Raw genomic sequence first — 15,994 nt, 5'->3', positions numbered from 1 at the left:
CAAACATAAGCCTAACTCACTTTATCTACCTAGTACTCACTATTCCGAACTTATAAGAGCCTGTATCGGAGAGATTGGAGAGAAACCTAGTTGCACATCTGGTTCCTCTGAGCCCCCAGAGTGAACAAGCAAATTCTAACAGCACACACAAAAACTTCCCTCCCTCAAGATTTGAAAGTATCCTGTCTTGATTGGTCCTCTGGTCAGGTGACAGCCAGGCTCACAGATCTTGTTAACCCTTTACAGGTAAAAGAGATATGAAGTACTTCTGTTTTATTAACTCTTACTTATCTGTTTATGACAACTATATCCACGGGCTCACCTTTATCTACATGCTTGTTGACTCTCCCAAAGAATTATAGTAGATTTGTGAGGCATGATTTTCCTTTACAAAAACCATGTTCATTCTTCCCCAATGTAAGAGGTGGCAGACTCACCTGGTGGTGCCTCTTGCTGGTTATCTTGGGAATTAGCTCTCCAGCCATCCAAGTACCCTTTGCAGGCCAGTGATCTCCCTTACCACAACTGGCCCCCTGTCCCTCCTAGGATCCCAGTGCCCATTTTACCCTGGCAGTACCCCCACAGTTCTGGGTCTCTCCCTCTCACGGGAACCCCCATCCACTATCCCTACTTCACCTCAGTCTTGGCTACTGCCCAGACTTCATCTAGCCCCCATTCACTGGGCCAGACTGCAGTATGAGCCGCTCATCAAAGGCAAAGGGGTTTGGACCTGCCACCTCTGCTTCCCCATGGGCTGCCCCATTGCAACCCTGCACCTATTCAGCCTATAGTCAGGCCTGCAGCCTGGGGCTTTCCAGGCCAGAGCTCCCAGCTCCTCTGGCTCTTCCCCAGCCCTGCTCCCAAGCTAGATGTCTTGCTTAGGTCCCTGCAGCTAGGCCCTTCTCTCACTACAAGCAGAGGTAGACTGACTGGGCTTCTGGCTCACAGCTTCTTATAGGGGCCAGTTGGACCTGATTGGGGCATGGCCACAGCTGAGCCTACTTTCCTCAGTCAGCCCAGGCTTCTTGCTCCAGCCACAGCCTTCTCCTGGGCTGTTTCAACCCCCGTAGGGCAGGAGAGAGTAACCACCCCGCTACATCCAACAAAGACTCTTTAGCTATGTGTCTAAGAATTGGGCTCTACAATTTCATCCAATGTGCCTGGTACTGAAGTTAGCCTTAGTGGCCTGTAATTGGCAGCTGCCTCTCCGGAGCCTTTTTTATACACTGCTCCAGGCAGGGACTAACGGCAGCCCCAGACTTTCCCTTTCTCCCTTCTGGGAAATCAAGTTCAAGTTCTACAAGGAGCTAAAGAAGCCTCAACCATGCATCTGAATTCATGTCACATTTCTCACTACCCGACACTAACAAATGTCATTTCAATCCCAGGTGAGTCCACTTCAGTCATTCCTCAGCCCCATTCCTTCACTCTCCTGCCTTAGCTTAAGGCATTGCACCATCCTGTGGGCATTTCATGTCCCTCCTCAGTTTCACATACAGACACAATTTCCTTTGCCGTTCAATGAACAGCAAAACCTTTCTGTGTCTCTAGTCTGAGCCAGGGCATTCAATTCCATTGAAACCTTCTCTCCTGCAATGGCAACGGTCAGACAGAGGGGACATGGCCACCTTCAGCTCTGACAGTGAGATATTCACTCTCCTCTTTCTTCAAGCTGCTGCTGTTAGTCCATAAAACATGTACCATGGAATAAAAAGCTGAGTTTACTCCAGGGTGAGGAAAGAAAGAAGCCACCAACTCCCTGAAAAATCTCTGTGCCCCAGAGGGAACCTGCCCCTGCTATTGGAATCACTGATTGCTTCAGCTACAAGGGGGAAAGTATCTGCTCCCACGGGAGAGTATAGCTCAGTGGTAGAGTGTTTGACTGCAGATCAAGTAGTCCTTGATTAAATCCAAGTGCCCTCTAATAAACCTCTTATTTTTTTATTTTTATTTTTGAAAAAAGGGAAAACATATTGATTTCAATTCTCCACTATGTTCAGGAGCGCCATCATATGGGGATGCTTGAAATGAATGTAAACACTGAACATTTCGCTGTCCAAATGCACAAAAACCTAGTAAACCTTTCCATCAGCTGAAATCAGTTCCAATCCTCTAAGTGTCTAGTTTATGTTTTCATCCATTAAACAAAGGGATCATATGAATGTACATTTGCAGATCCCTCTTCTCCAGGGCTGTGCTGTGCAGAAGAACAAGAGCCACGTCCAGTTGGGGTTCAGGAGTCTGACGAGCAAAGGCAACTTGGTGCAGGAGAAAGTCACCAGCACGTTGGCTCCTTCCCATTCAATCAGCAGCTGGGCCCCCAGGACAAGTCATGAGAAGAAGACAGTGGCTGTGAGCAGGAAAATAGCCCCCAAGAAGCTGTCTAAAGCTGTCAAGATCCTCAGGAAGGTCACCATGCCCATGTCTAGAATGTACTGACTGCAGAGGGGACCAAAAAGGCAGAGAAAAGCCCTCAAAAGTTCTAAGCTGCCACGCCCCAGAAGGTGATCAAAATCCTACCTAAAATCAAGACAGGATAAGGCGAAGGTCATCTCCAAAGCCAGGGCTAAGAAAGTAACACTGAGAAAGAAGTGAAGAGATTTCCATTGGGATGACTCCTGCTCCCCTAAATGCCTCTTTTATGAATCACCATGGACCACCCGAAGAGATCAAAGTCCTGCAGGACAAACAGCCCCATGGACAGTATAATGAAGTGGTGGCAGTGGGAGGAACTGTTTCTCTTCCAGAGGACAAGTGCTGTGTTTTGTGTAACACCTGCCAGGTGAGTGATGCACTGACAGGGCAGCTGTCCATAGCTCCGATAGGAGCTCATTCTCTTCGATCTGCTTCTGCTATTATTTCAGAGCCAGCACTAGTGGGAGTGTGTCCCTGTCACTTCACCAGCTGTAGAATAGGCTCTGTCTGCACCCTAGCTCTGATTAATCCCACTTTTTAATGTATTCCTACTGTGATACTTTCCCAGTTCTCTGCCTCATTCTAACATTCCAGTCAGAGACTGAATATGGGGAGGAATGGACTAATTTCTGTGACATTCGGTAAGTTGCCATAGTATGTGACTGAAACCTCTGCTGGAGGTGGGCAGGAGCCTGTTACACACATAAAATAGCTAAGATTTACCAAACTACTTGCTACACATTCAAACCTTCCTGTAAACACACAATAGAAATTGGGGCTCTGAGAAATGGCAACTTTCCTTTAACACAGATCATTGTTTTCTGTACTTCCAGAGGCATTGAAATAGAAGCACATTACCTTTCAACAGCTGCTATTTCATGATCAGCAGCAGAGCCTCTGTCAATTTACCACCCATAGAGCTGACTGTTTCTAACTGAAGGGTTAGCCAGACCATTCAGTAACATTATCGCTCTTTATAGACTAACAGACATTTTGGAGCATGATCTTTCATGGGTGAATACCCACTTCGTCAGATGCATGCATGCATCTGACGAAGTGGGTATTCACCCACGAAAGCTCATGCTCCAAAACGTCTGTTAATCTATAAGGTGCCACAGCATTCTTTGCTGCTTTTACAGATCCAGGCTAACATGACTACCCCTCTGATAATTATCGCTCTGTTTACAAAGCCTTTGGTTAGTGACGAATCATGAGACTTATCCCTTCCTTCTGTAATTCCACTGACTCCAGTGTTCTCTTTCCCCAATTCTGGTTCCAAGAAAATAAACAAATTAAAACAATTTTCAGAACTAACATGCTGTGTGAAAGTGGAAATGCTGATAGCTCAAATAATTCAGTTTCTTCTGCTTCTTGTGTGTGTCTATCTGCTTTGTGTGTGTGACTGGTGGGGCTTTTTGTTTGCTCCAGGCAGGTTCAACCCTGCCAGATTTGTCTGTGGGGAGGGGCCAGAGAAAACAAGACACCCTGGTTTTCAACGTTGGCGTTAGGCAAAGGAATAACAACCCTGTCCCATAAAAAACAAAATATGTTACAGAAACAGTGGTAGGAACAGTGCTAGAGAAACTGGTAAATAATCACAATGCCCAGGCTTAAAGTAATCGGAAATACAGAATTCAAAAAACAAAGCTCAGGGGATATTTGGGGTTTATTTTCTGAGCTTAACCATGTGCTATAGCACAGGGAGCACTTTTGGAAGTCTCCCATCCCACAACTGGGGAAAGGAAAAGGATTCTTAGGTTCTAGCACGGATTGAAGGATAGTGATGGGGAATAAAGGAATCCCTCTGACTTACCCTAACTACGTCTGTTGTTACAATGGATGAAATGACATTTTTCCCTATCCCTGCCCTGTTCCTGCTCTTTATTATAGTTCAATATATTTTATGTGCGGAAAATGATAATAAAAATATCTGGTCTCCAGCACAACCTGAAGCAACATCAGAGCAACTGGGAATGAAACAATTTGTTCCCCAAGGGAGAACTTGATGACTAAGAATTGCTTTGAAATGGGGGAACCCGTGATGCTCAGGGTTAGTTTAGACTAGGAACAGTGATGGAGTTTAGGTCAGGTCAAAGGGAAAGCTAATGCCAACCACTGCACCTGGGCTGCATCTACACTACAACTTTTTACACCAAGATGACTAACTTGAGCAGCCAACGCCATGTACAGTCCTAGTGGATGGAAGGCACAGGTAGTTTTTGCCTCAGTGTACCTTGCTGGGATCAAACCTCTCTCCCTAACCTGGAACTGATGAACATTCCTGGCTGGAGGGATACACACTGCTATGACTCAAAAGAAAAGAAGTTTGATAGAAAAGATCATAGGACTGACCCCAAAGAAGAGTGAACTTCAAAAGGCAGAAGAAGGCAACTGATCTGGTGGAGATGAGAGACCACGATGAAGATGATGCAAAATCACTATGTGGGAATTAGCAAATGTGATTGTTTTTTTAAATTGTTTTGGCCAACCCTAGTCAAGGGATTTATTACAATTCTCTCTCATGTGGATTTTCTGATGTCTAGTGAGCCTTGAGCAATGACTGAACCGTTTCCCGCACTCAGAGCATGTGTATAAGGCGTGTCTCCTGTGTGGATTCTCTGATGTTTCATAAGGTTTGAGGTCTGATTAAAGCTTTTCCCACACTCAGAGCATGAGTAGGGTGTCTCTCCAGTGTGGATTCTCTGATGTCTCATAAGGGCAGAGCTCTGACTAAACCTTTTCCCGCACTCTGAGCATGTGTAGGGCGTCTCTCCTGTATGGATTCTCTGATGTGTGATAAGGTTTGAGCGCTGACTAAAGATTTTCCCACACTCAGAGCACGTGTAGGGCGTCTCTCCTGTGTGGATTCTCCGATGTGTGATAAGGTGTGAGCTCCGACTAAAGCTTTTCCCACACTCAGCGCATGTATAAGGCGTCTCTCCTGTGTGGATTCTCCGATGTGTGATAAGGGCAGAGCACTGAGTGAAGTTTTTCCCACACTCAGAGCATGTGTAGGGCTTCTCTCCTGTGTGGATTCTCTGATGTCTCACAAGGGCAGACCTCTGACTAAAGATTTTCCCGCACTCTGAGCATGTGTAGGGCTTCTCTCCTGTGTGGATTCTCTGATGTGTGATAAGGTGTGAGCTGTGAATAAAGCTTTTCCCACACTCAGCGCACGTATAAGGCGTCTCTCTTGTGTGGATTCTCTGATGTGTGATAAGATTTGAGTGCTGACTAAAGATTTTCCCACACACTGAGCATGTGTAGGGCTTCTCTCCTGTGTGGATTCTCTGATGTGTGATAAGGTTTGAGCTCTGACTGAAGCATTTCCCACACTCAGCGCATCCATAAGGTTTCTCACCTGTGTGGATTGTCTGATGTCTGATAAAGGTAGAGCTCTGATTGAAGCTTTTCCCACACTCATGGCATGTGTAGCGTATCTCTTCCAAGTTGATTCTGTTGCTTGTTACAAGGTCTGAGAGGCTACTAAAGTGTCCCTCTGGCCTGTGCAGAGTCTCACAGGCTTTTGTTTTTTCTGGGAGTGCACAACTCCTGGAAACATTCCCTTTGGATCTTCCTGATAAAGTTCCATGTGGTTCTGTTTGATCAGTATCTTCCTGATGGGGTTTCTCCTCCTCATTCTGACTCACCATCTCATCACTTGATAGGAAACAGAGAGAATCCAGACATAGATCACTACCTGCACCGGAAAGAATGAAAATCTGAGAGAGAGAAATGGAAAAAGGGATGAACAATCCAAAATATGTGTGGGAGAGATCAAACCTATCAGGAGCTGATTTTCCCCAAAATCTTCCCCAGAGGAGAGAGGAAGGGATCAGTTTTGGTCTGCATCTCATGAGAACACTCAGGAGAAAGTGAGATCGGGGAGCACCCTGGTGCCAGTTGTCAGTCAGAATAGAAGGGAAGCCATGAGTCACATCTGCCATAATGATTCCATATCTGCAGGGAATAATCCTGAACTTGGAGAGCTCATGGGGTCTTTGTAGGGCATCCCAAATGTTTCCTGCATTCCCACACAGTTGTTGAGTTGGTTTAACCAAGTCCTCACCTGTGCAGGCAGCTCTTGGAAGCACTTCTTTCTCAGAGCCCTGGAGGTCTGGGACCCACGGTTCTTCCCCTCGTTCCAGCTGTGAGATCACTTCAGGTTTGGAAACTGGAAACCCTACTGCAGGCAAAGAAAACAATGGAGGTCAGTAGAATTTGTGGGATACTTGTCACAAAGAATAGTCCATGGTTTTAACTCCCAGCTCATTGTTAAGCAGTAATATCCTAAGGCCAGCTTCCTTGGCTCAAAGTGGCAGGAGAGTTATTATGATTTTAAATCATATTCATTACATTAGTGCTAAGGAGCAACTAACAGTGGGTCCCCATTGTGCTAGGCCATGGCTACACTCACACTTTACAGCGCTGCAACTCTCGAGCTCGGGTGTGAAAAAACACCCCCCTGAGCGCTGCAAGATACAGCGCTGTAAAGCGTCAGTGTAATCAGGGTGGCAGGGCTGGGAGCGCGGCTCCCAGCACTGCACACTACACCCGTAGAGGATGTGGTTTACATGCAGCGCTGGGAGAGCTCTCTACCAGCGCTGCCGCTCCGACTACACTCACACTTCAAAGCGCTGCCGCGGTAGCGCTCCCGCACCGCTGCCAGGGCAGCGCTTTGAAATTCCAAATGTAGCCATACCCCTAGGTAAAGTACAAACACAGAGTAGATGGCCCATGCCCTGAAGAATTTACAGTCTAAATACACAAGACAGGCACAGAATGGGGGAAGGGATAGAACCCACTGTTAGAATAGAGATATTCAGGCCTGCCTGTAAAGCCTATAGTTTAAGAACTTAGGTGTATTTTTATCACTTAGCTACTTATAGGAGTATGAAAACAAAGAATAAAAATCACTGTTTGTATTTGTAAGGGCCTTCTCTTACTGTGACAGTCTGAAGCCTTGTTCTTATGCTAAGGCCTTTGGCTAAGCAGCAGGGGCAGCCATAAGCTGAGAAGCGAAGGGTCACATCCTCACATGCCAAACCAGTCACACTGAAATAAGGTGCTATTGGGCTGTTAGGAAGATGATCCTGTCCGGGTAGCGCCCATCACCACCAGATAAAGAAACAGATCTTAAGATGGTTAAAGAAAACTTAGTCTGAAAGCAGCCTGTTTGGCAAGAAATCACTTCTAAATGCTTGTGGTTGTGAAACCCTCATTTTTGTATTGTTTTATCTTTATGGCCACCACTTTTACAATGTTAATCAGTCTGGTTTTCTAATTGTTTTTGTCTGCTGTATAATTAATTTTGCTAGGTTTAAGTTAATTAGGGTAGTGGGATACAATTTTGTTGTGCCACTAGGTAGAAATCTTCTTGCTTGAGGCCTGTGTGAACCAAAGTACCTCCATGTTAAAAGCCTTTGTGTTAGCCTCACTAAACTTTTGTAACCTTCTGTATTAATGTGCTGACTGTAACCACCTGTGTTATGAGCTGACTGCTAAACAATAAGGCCGTAGTTAGCAAGACCAGTTAGTACTAGATATCGCTTATGCTAGATAAGACAAATGAAAAACAGATGTTATGGCCAAGGCCATATGCATGAGAAAGTAGCTTACACAATGGAAAAGTACAAAAAGAAAGATACAAGGAGGGGCAAAAATACTACTGCCCCACCTGCATGCGGGCGTGTAGGATTTGAGATTGTTATTTCTCCCTTGCACCTTATTTGAGCTCAAATAAAGTTGTGTTTTGCTTCTTCACCCTGGTGTGTTTATTGGCACGGCACACCGGGTGACGGATCTCGCCCCCCCGCTGTTGCTTGGCCTCGGGCACTTTGTGCCGGCAACAGTTCTTGGCGCCCAACGGTGGGCTCGAGGCTGAAAATTAACCTTGCCCGGATCCCTCCTGGTGGTCAATGGATCGCGGCGACGACCAACGCCCAGTGCACACTGGTGACTTCACCGGGGGCCTCGGTGGAGACGCACTTCGACTGACCCCAGAGGGCACTACGGTGCAACGCGCTCAAGTAGTGGAGAAGCAGTTGAGGGCGACGATGAGGAACCGGTCCCTTGGATAAGGTAGGAATAGTCCAGTACTGTGGACTTTTGCCCGAGGCTGGGGACGCCCAGTCGTTGTAATTCGAGGCTGGGGATGCCCAGTCGTTGTAATTCCCATTAGACGATAGAGCATCATATAATGGGTCAAGGGCATGGTATGGGGCGCCAGGTATGGTGTACACCCTTAGAATGCATTCTAGTGAATTGGAAGGTGTTTGGCTCGGATCCAATAACTAAGAATAAACTGAAAAAGTTCTGTACAGTAGACTGGCCTCAATATCAACTAGAGGACCAGAAAAGGTGGCCACAGGAAGGATCACTTAATTATAACATGATCCTCCAATTACTCCTGTTTTGTCAGCAAATGGGTAGCTTCTGAAGCTGTTTGTATGAAGAGCTCTTGTAAAAAAAATCCCCCACCATAGCTCCTGTTCTTCCCCTTGTCTGACGGAGTGCAAGGATTCAAAAGCAGGTTAGGGATAGTGCAGAAACAAAGAAGGGACCTGTCTAGAAAGGGGAGACCCTATGTCCTAGTGCACTCTCTCCCTGTTGTAGCTAAAAAGCAAGATCAGATGCAAAATGGTACTGGGGGCCAGTGTGAGTGACTGTTACCGGAAGACGCCCAGAGTACCCTGTGAAGCGAAAGCTCATGACCAGGACTACTCTAATGCAAGCCCAGTAACTAGTGGATCTTTAAGGAGATCTGACCCATGGTGGGCTGACTCAGCCTGGCATCATCCGGTGAGGAAGCTACCTGGGTCTTGGAGTGTGTGTACCCATCTTCCCTCCCCCTTTCCTTTTCGTGTGGGCTACTAACAGTCTGATCATCTCACTGGATGCAATCAGAGTAAGCGGCGCCGTCTCCCAGAGACTATACGACGCTCTTTTCTGAAGGGAGGTGTAGGAGGGTCATGGCCATCCTCGTTAGCCTCTCCTGTGTGAGTACCCTATAGGGAAAAATCCTTAGTTTATGAGCCGCTAGTGCGGACAGGGCACTTTCCCTGTGTGTGTAAGTGGAAAATGGGTGGGGGACAGTCTAAACATTCCACCTCACCCCCTAAGGGTACCCCAGCATATTACATGTACGTACATTATGGTTCATCAACCTGCAGGTATTTAGAAAATTGGAATATTTACACGTGTAAAAATCCATCTAAACAATGCCCACTAGAAGGTACTTCAATCTAGATAAGATCATACATCTAAGAGGAGCGTTTAATCACCAAAAAGCCCTGACACAGCGTGAGCAAATTTGTCTATTGAGGAAAGGAATGGGTTAATTTGAAATTCAGCTTAGCCCAGGGATAAAAAGAAAGTTGCTCTGCGCTCAAGGTGAAGAATCAACGCAGACTATGCTAAGTACAAAGAAAAACTGCTTTTGGCCCAAGCTGGCTGTGAAGAAAAAAAGTATAGACAGAGGCAAACCAAAGGCAATGCAAGTTACAGAAAAGACGGTTACTCACCTTTGTAACTGTTGTTCTTCGAGATGTGTTACTCATATCCATTCCAGTTAGGTGTGCGTGCCGCGCGTGCACGTCTGCCGAAAACTTTTTACCCTAGCAACTCCAGTGGGCCGGCAGGTCGCCCCCTAGAGTGGCGCTGCCATGGCGCTTGATATATACCCCTGCCGGCCCGCCCGCTCCTTAGTTCCTTCTTGCTGGCTACTCCGACAGTGGGGAAGGAGGGCGGGTGTGGAATGGATATGAGCAACACATCTCGAAGAACAACAGTTACAAAGGTGAGTAACCATCTTTTCTTCTTCGAGTGATTGCTCATATCCATTCCAGTTAGGTGAATCCCAAGCCTTACCTAGGCGGTGGGGTCGGAGTGAGAAGTCACGGCATGGAGCACTGCTGAGCCGAAGGCCGCGTCATCTCTGGACTGCTGGACCAGGGCATAATGGGAAGCGAAAGTGTGGACCGATGACCAGGTCGTCACCCTACAGATCTCTTGGATCGGCACTCGGGCAAGGAAAGCCAGTGATGACGCCTGCGCCCTGGTAGAGCGTGCAGTCACACGGCCCGTAGGGATGTGAGCCAAGTCATAACAGGTCCTGATACAGGACGTTACCCAGAAGGATATCCTCTGTGACACGGTCTGCTATCGCCACGAAGAGTTGGGGGGACTTGCGGAACAGTTTGGTCCTCTCCACATAAAACGCTAGTGCCTGATGGACATCCAGTGAGTGGAGTTGTTGCTCCCTGCGGGACGAATGGGGCTTTGGGAAAAAGACGGGAAGGAAGATCTCCTGGTTAATGTGAAAGGCTGAGACCACCTTAGGGAGAAAGGCCGGGTGCGGTCTCAGCTGCACTTTGTCCTTATGGAAGACCGTATACGGGGGGTCTACCGTGAGAGCCCGGAGTTCCGACACCCGTCTAGCTGAGGTGATGGCCACTAGAAAGGCGGTCTTCCAGGAGAGGTAGAGCAGGGAGCAAGTCGCTAACGGCTCAAATGGAGGGCCCATGAGCCGAGCCAGAACGAGGTTGAGATCCCATGAAGGGGCAGGGGGACGGACCTGTGGGTAGAGACGTTCCAGCCCCTTCGGGAATCTCGCCACCATAGGGTGGGAGAAGACAGAACGGCCATCTCCTCCTGGATGAAAGGTGGAGATGGCCGCTAGGTGAACCCGAAGGGACGATATCGCCAGACCCTGGACCTTGAGGGACCAGATGTAGTTCAGAATGTTGGCGATGGAAACCTCCATAGGGAGAAAGCCCTTCTCCGAGCACCAGCAGGAAAAATGCTTCCACTTGGCTTAATACATAGCTCTAGTGGAAGGCTTCCTACTGCCCAGGCGAACGTCCTGAACCGGGGTAGAGCAGCGTAACTTGGAGCTGGTCAGACACGCAGGAGCCACGCCATGAGATGCAGAGACCGAAGGCCCGGGTGACAGAGCCTGCCGTGGTCCTGGGTGATCAGATCCAGATGAAGGGGCAGGGGAACTGGGTTGGTTATCGAGAGGTCCAGCTACATGGGGTACCAAGGTTGCCTGGGCCACGCTGGGGCTATCAGAATCACACAAGTCCTGTCCCTGTGCACCTTGAGGAGGACCTTGTGGACCAGCGGAAACAGAGGGAATGCATAAAACAGATGGGTTGCCCATGGGATAAGGAAGGCGTCCGCTAATGACCCGGGCTCCCGATCCTGAAAGGAGCAGAATGCCTGGCATTTCCTGTTCTCCCTGGACGCGAAGAGATCCATCCGGGGACGACCCCACCTCTGGAAGAGTGAGAAGGCGAACATCCGGGCGAAGGGACCACTTGTGTGAGCGGAAGGATCTGCTCAGGCGATCTGCCAGTGTGTTTCATACTCCAGGTAGGTAGGAGGCCATGAGGTGAATGGCATGGGCTATACAAAATTCCCAGAGCCGCGTCGCCTCCTGACATAGGGGAGAGGATCTGGTGCCGCCCTGCTTGTTGATATAGTACATGGTCATCGTGTTGTCGGTGAACACCGCGACACAGCGACCTTGAAGGAGATGGACGAATGCTTGACAAGCAAGACGGTCCGCTCTCAACTCCTGTATGTTGATGTGGAGGTCCAGTTCCTGGGGGGACCATAGGCCCTGAGTCCTCAGGGTTCCGCTGTGCGCCCCCCATCCCAGATCTGAGGCATCCGTCGTCAGGAATGCCAAGGGTTGGGGAGGATGGAACGGGAGCCCTGCACACATGACGGACTGGTCTAGCCACTACCGGAGGGAGTCCAGCACCCCCTGGGGGATGGTGACAACTGTGTCTAATGAATGTCTGGCCGGCCGGTACTGCGCGATGAGCCAAGATTGGAGAGGCCGCATGTGGAGTCGAGCATATGCTGTCATGGACGTACAGGCCGCCATATGGCCCAGGAGGGTCAGACATGTTCTTATGGAGGTCAGGGGGGCCGCCTGCAAGCGCAGAATGATGGCCGATAGCGACTGGAACCTGGGCAATGGTAGCAAGGCCCTGGCCAAGGTGGAATCCAGAATGGCCCCGATGAACTCTATCCTCTGCGTGGGGAGCAGAGTGGACTTGTCCATGTTGACAATGAGGCCTAGGGCAGCAAAGAGGTTGCTGATCCTGCGGACATGGTCGCGGACCTGCAGCTCTGATGTGCCGCGGACCAACCAGTTGTCGAGGTAGGGGAACACGTGAATGCGGCTGCGCCGAAGATGTGCAACGACGACTGCCATGCATTTCGTGAATACCCTTGGGGCCGTAGAAAGGCCAAATGGGAGGACCGCAAATTGATAATGCTTGCGGTCAACCACGAAGCGAAGGAAACGCCTGTGCTGTGGAAATAGGGCGATATGAAAGTAAGCGTCCTGCATGTCGAGGGCAGCATACCAGTTTCCAGGATCCAGCGATCGGATGATGGTCCCCAGAGATACCAAGCGGAACTTCAACTTCACCATATGCTTGTTGATTTCTCGCAGGTCGAGGATAGGCCTGAGGCCTCCCTTGGCCTTGGGGATCAGGAAGTAACGAGAATAAAACCCCTTGCACTTCTCGCTCTCTGGAACCTCCTCTATGGCTCCCTTGTCGAGGAGCGTCTGTACCTCCTGACTGAGGAATTGCTCGTGAGAGGGGTCCCTGAAGAGGGACGAGGGTGGGGGGTGAGGGGGGGCGATGAAAACTGCAGGCGGTAACCGGCCTGTACAGTGCATAAGACCCAGCGGTCTGATGTTATTCGGGTCCACGCCTAGAGGAAAAACGAAAGACGGTCGGAAAACTGTGGGGAAGGATCCGAAGGGGAAACTGGTACTGCGCCCTCGGGCGCACCTTCAAAATGAAGGCTTGGGTCTGGGTGGGGCCTTGGAGGAGCCTTGGTTCTGCCCCCCTTGGCCACCCGACTGTCTGCGCCTACTGTTCCTGCCCCGGCGCCTATTAAGGTCCTGCCGTGGGCGGAACTGGGGATACGGCCGGTGTTGTTGCTGCTGGTTCTGCGGCCGGAAGGGTCTGCGCTGCGTCATGGGTGCATGCATCCCAAAGAGCGCATGATGATGCGATTGTCTTTAAGGCTCTTTAGCCTGGGGTCTGTCTTGTCTGAAAACAGGCCCTGGGCTTCGAAGGGGAGGTCCTGGATGGTATACTGGAGCTCCGGCGGAAGGCCAGAGACCTGATGCCAGGATATGCGGCGCATTGTAAGCCCTGAGGCAAGGGTCCGAGCGGCCGAGTCTGCAGCGTCCAATGAGGCCTGCAGCGAGGTCCTTGCGACCTTCTTGCCCTCGTCAAGAATCGCCGCAAATTCTTGATGTGCCTCCTGCGGCAACAGCTCCTTAAACTTGTCCGCCACTAACCAGGAGTTAAACGAATAGCGGCTAAGGAGGACCTGTTGATTGGAGACCCTGAGCTGTAGCACCCCCACCGAATAGACTTTACGGCCTAGGAGGTCCATCCGCCTTGCCTCCTTAGATTTGGGTGCTGGGGCCTCTTGTCCATGGCGCTCCCTCTCGTTCACCAACTGTACCACGAGGGAGCATGGTGTCGGGTGGACGTGCAGGAATTCATAGCCCTTAGAGGGGGCCATGTACTTTCTCTCCACGCCTCGTGCGGTAGGAGGGATGGAGGCCAGTGACTGCCAGATAGTGGTGGTGTTGGCCTGAATGGTCCTAATGAAAGGCAGAGCAACCCTGGTGGGAGCATCTGTGGAGAGGATGCTGACCACCGGATCCTCGATCTCAGTGACCTCCTCCGCTTGTAAATTTAAGTTTTGCGCCACGTGCCTGAGGAGGTCCTGATGTGCCCTGAGGTTGAGAGGGGGAGGGCTGGAGGACAAGGTGCTTGCCACTGCCTCGTCAGGTGAAGATGACGAGGAGACCCCTGGCAGCAGAGCGTTCACAGGGGGTTCCGTCTGGACCCGGCCCTCCAGCTGCGGAGGGAGCTCTGGGTCCTGGTGGCTGGACCTGTCCTCGCCTTCTGGAGAGGGAGGGGGGCGAGACAGCGTTGACTCTGGTGGTCTTTGGTCTGCCACAGGCCGGGGAGAAGTATGTTGCGGACCCTGGGCTTGATGGTACGCCCAGGGAGTCCAAAACCCCCACTGCTGTGGCCCTTGGTCTTGAGGCGGAGGGTCCTGGAAGAGGGCCGCATGTCTGTCCGGGCCCAGCGTATAAACACTGTCCGCCTGAGAGGAGACCGATGGCTGCCTCGAAGGCCATGGAGGTGCTGAACTCGGCTGATAGGCCTCCCTCAGTCCTGACGCCGACGATCTTCTCGGTGCTGAGGATCGGTACCGGGAGCCATACCAGTGCCGGGACCGGGATTGGTCTGGTACTCGGTGCCGGGATCCGGACTGGGACCTGCCTCCAGCTCGGTGCCATGATCGGGACCGCAATCTACATCCGATACGGTGCCGGGATGGCGCTGGGGACCGGGACCTACCACCGACGCGGTGCCGGGAAGTCGACCGGGACCGGGACCTGCCACCTGCTCGGTGCCGGGAGGTCGACCAGGGAGTTGATCGCCGACGCAAATGGCTCCTAGAGTCCCAGTGCCGGTTTGGAGAAGAGCCAGACCGGGACCGTACCGATGTTGACCTGCACCGCGAATGCGACCCGTGCCACCTAGGAAAGCGGTGCCGGGACTGCGAGCGGCGCCGAGAGCACGAGCGTCCACGTCGTCGGGGCCTCAAAGGCGATCGACGCCTGGATTCCAGAGATGGCGCTCTCAACATCGGCTTGCCTCTGGAGATGACCCGCACTGGGGATACCGGGGGTTGAGGCTGGGATGGCTCAGTCAGAGCTATCAAGTCTCGCGCTGAAACGAAGGTCTCCGGCGTGGACGGGACTAATGGCTCGACACCAGATCTTAAGGGGGAGCTTGGAGGGGCTGGACTCGACGGACCTTCCGAGCCTGGAGTCGACGGCAACCCTGCAGACAGTGCCGGGCAGAGGTAGGTGCCGGGCGCTCCACTCGAGCCTGCCGAGATGATGTCGCAGACGTCGAAGGTCTTTGATCGGATCTCGGTGCCGGGGATGGGTGGTGCCCGGGTGTCTTTCCGGTGCCGGCGCAGTCCGGTGCCGGTGTAGAGGTGGCCGGCTCCGCTGAAGGTACCGGATTCAGTGCCGCTTCCATCAAGAGAGTCCGCAGTCTTTGATCTCTCTCTTTCTTTGTTCGAGCCAAATCAAATGATTGCAATCCAATAATTTCTTTGCCTGAATTTATTTACAAAGATTTTACAGACACCAAGAACTTTCTTCTTTAGCATTTTTACAAAGTTCAACTGCTGTTCCCTTCAGCAACTACAGAGTTAACTTCTTACTTTCCCTTAAATTACTTGCTTGTTTTCCAACAGCCACTTTTAAAAGTACCTGAAAATAGTTAAATAACAGATGTAATATAGTACTACACCAAGAAAAGATGGTTATTAAATATAACTAAGGCTGGAAAGGCATTGCAGTGGGATCTAGTATGTTTAGGAATTCGGAATGTCCTGAATGACCAGCTGATGTCCATTCAAAGTAATCTTAATTACCAGACTTGGCCCACTGCCCTTACAGATGCATCAGAAATACCATCTAATCTATGATCATGGAAACATAAGT

At 50.4% G+C, this 15,994-nt stretch overlaps 1 protein-coding gene across 1 annotated transcript; it reads right to left on the bottom strand.

Moving 5' to 3' along the window:
- Window positions 1-4,328: 4,328 nt before the first annotated feature.
- LOC115643946 (zinc finger protein 239-like) lies at window positions 4,329-6,521 on the bottom strand. Its single transcript, XM_030547970.1, has 3 exons — window positions 6,485-6,521; window positions 5,543-6,115; window positions 4,329-5,290 (listed from the first exon to the last, which is right to left on the bottom strand). The coding sequence occupies exons 2-3, from the start codon at window positions 6,066-6,068 to the stop codon at window positions 4,935-4,937; spliced, it is 882 nt and encodes a 293-aa protein (XP_030403830.1). The 5' UTR covers window positions 6,069-6,115; window positions 6,485-6,521; the 3' UTR covers window positions 4,329-4,934.
- Window positions 6,522-15,994: the final 9,473 nt, after the last annotated feature.

The sequence above is a fragment of the Gopherus evgoodei genome, unplaced genomic scaffold, assembly GCF_007399415.2.
Source record: "Gopherus evgoodei ecotype Sinaloan lineage unplaced genomic scaffold, rGopEvg1_v1.p scaffold_79_arrow_ctg1, whole genome shotgun sequence".
In the NCBI taxonomy this organism is placed as follows: domain Eukaryota; kingdom Metazoa; phylum Chordata; order Testudines; family Testudinidae; genus Gopherus; species Gopherus evgoodei.
Note: the sequence above shows the minus strand (reverse complement) of the source record. Positions and strands in the feature narration are given on the sequence as shown.

Bases quoted from the DNA above. Each gene is read 5' to 3' on its own strand.
- LOC115643946 (XM_030547970.1), bottom strand. From the start codon at position 6,068: ATGGTGAGTCAGAATGAGGAGGAGAAACCCCATCAGGAAGATACTGAT. The intron at 5,291-5,542 runs ATCAGAGAATCC...ACCTTATCACAC, and splicing joins CAGCTCACACCTTATCACAC to ATCGGAGAATCCACACAGGA.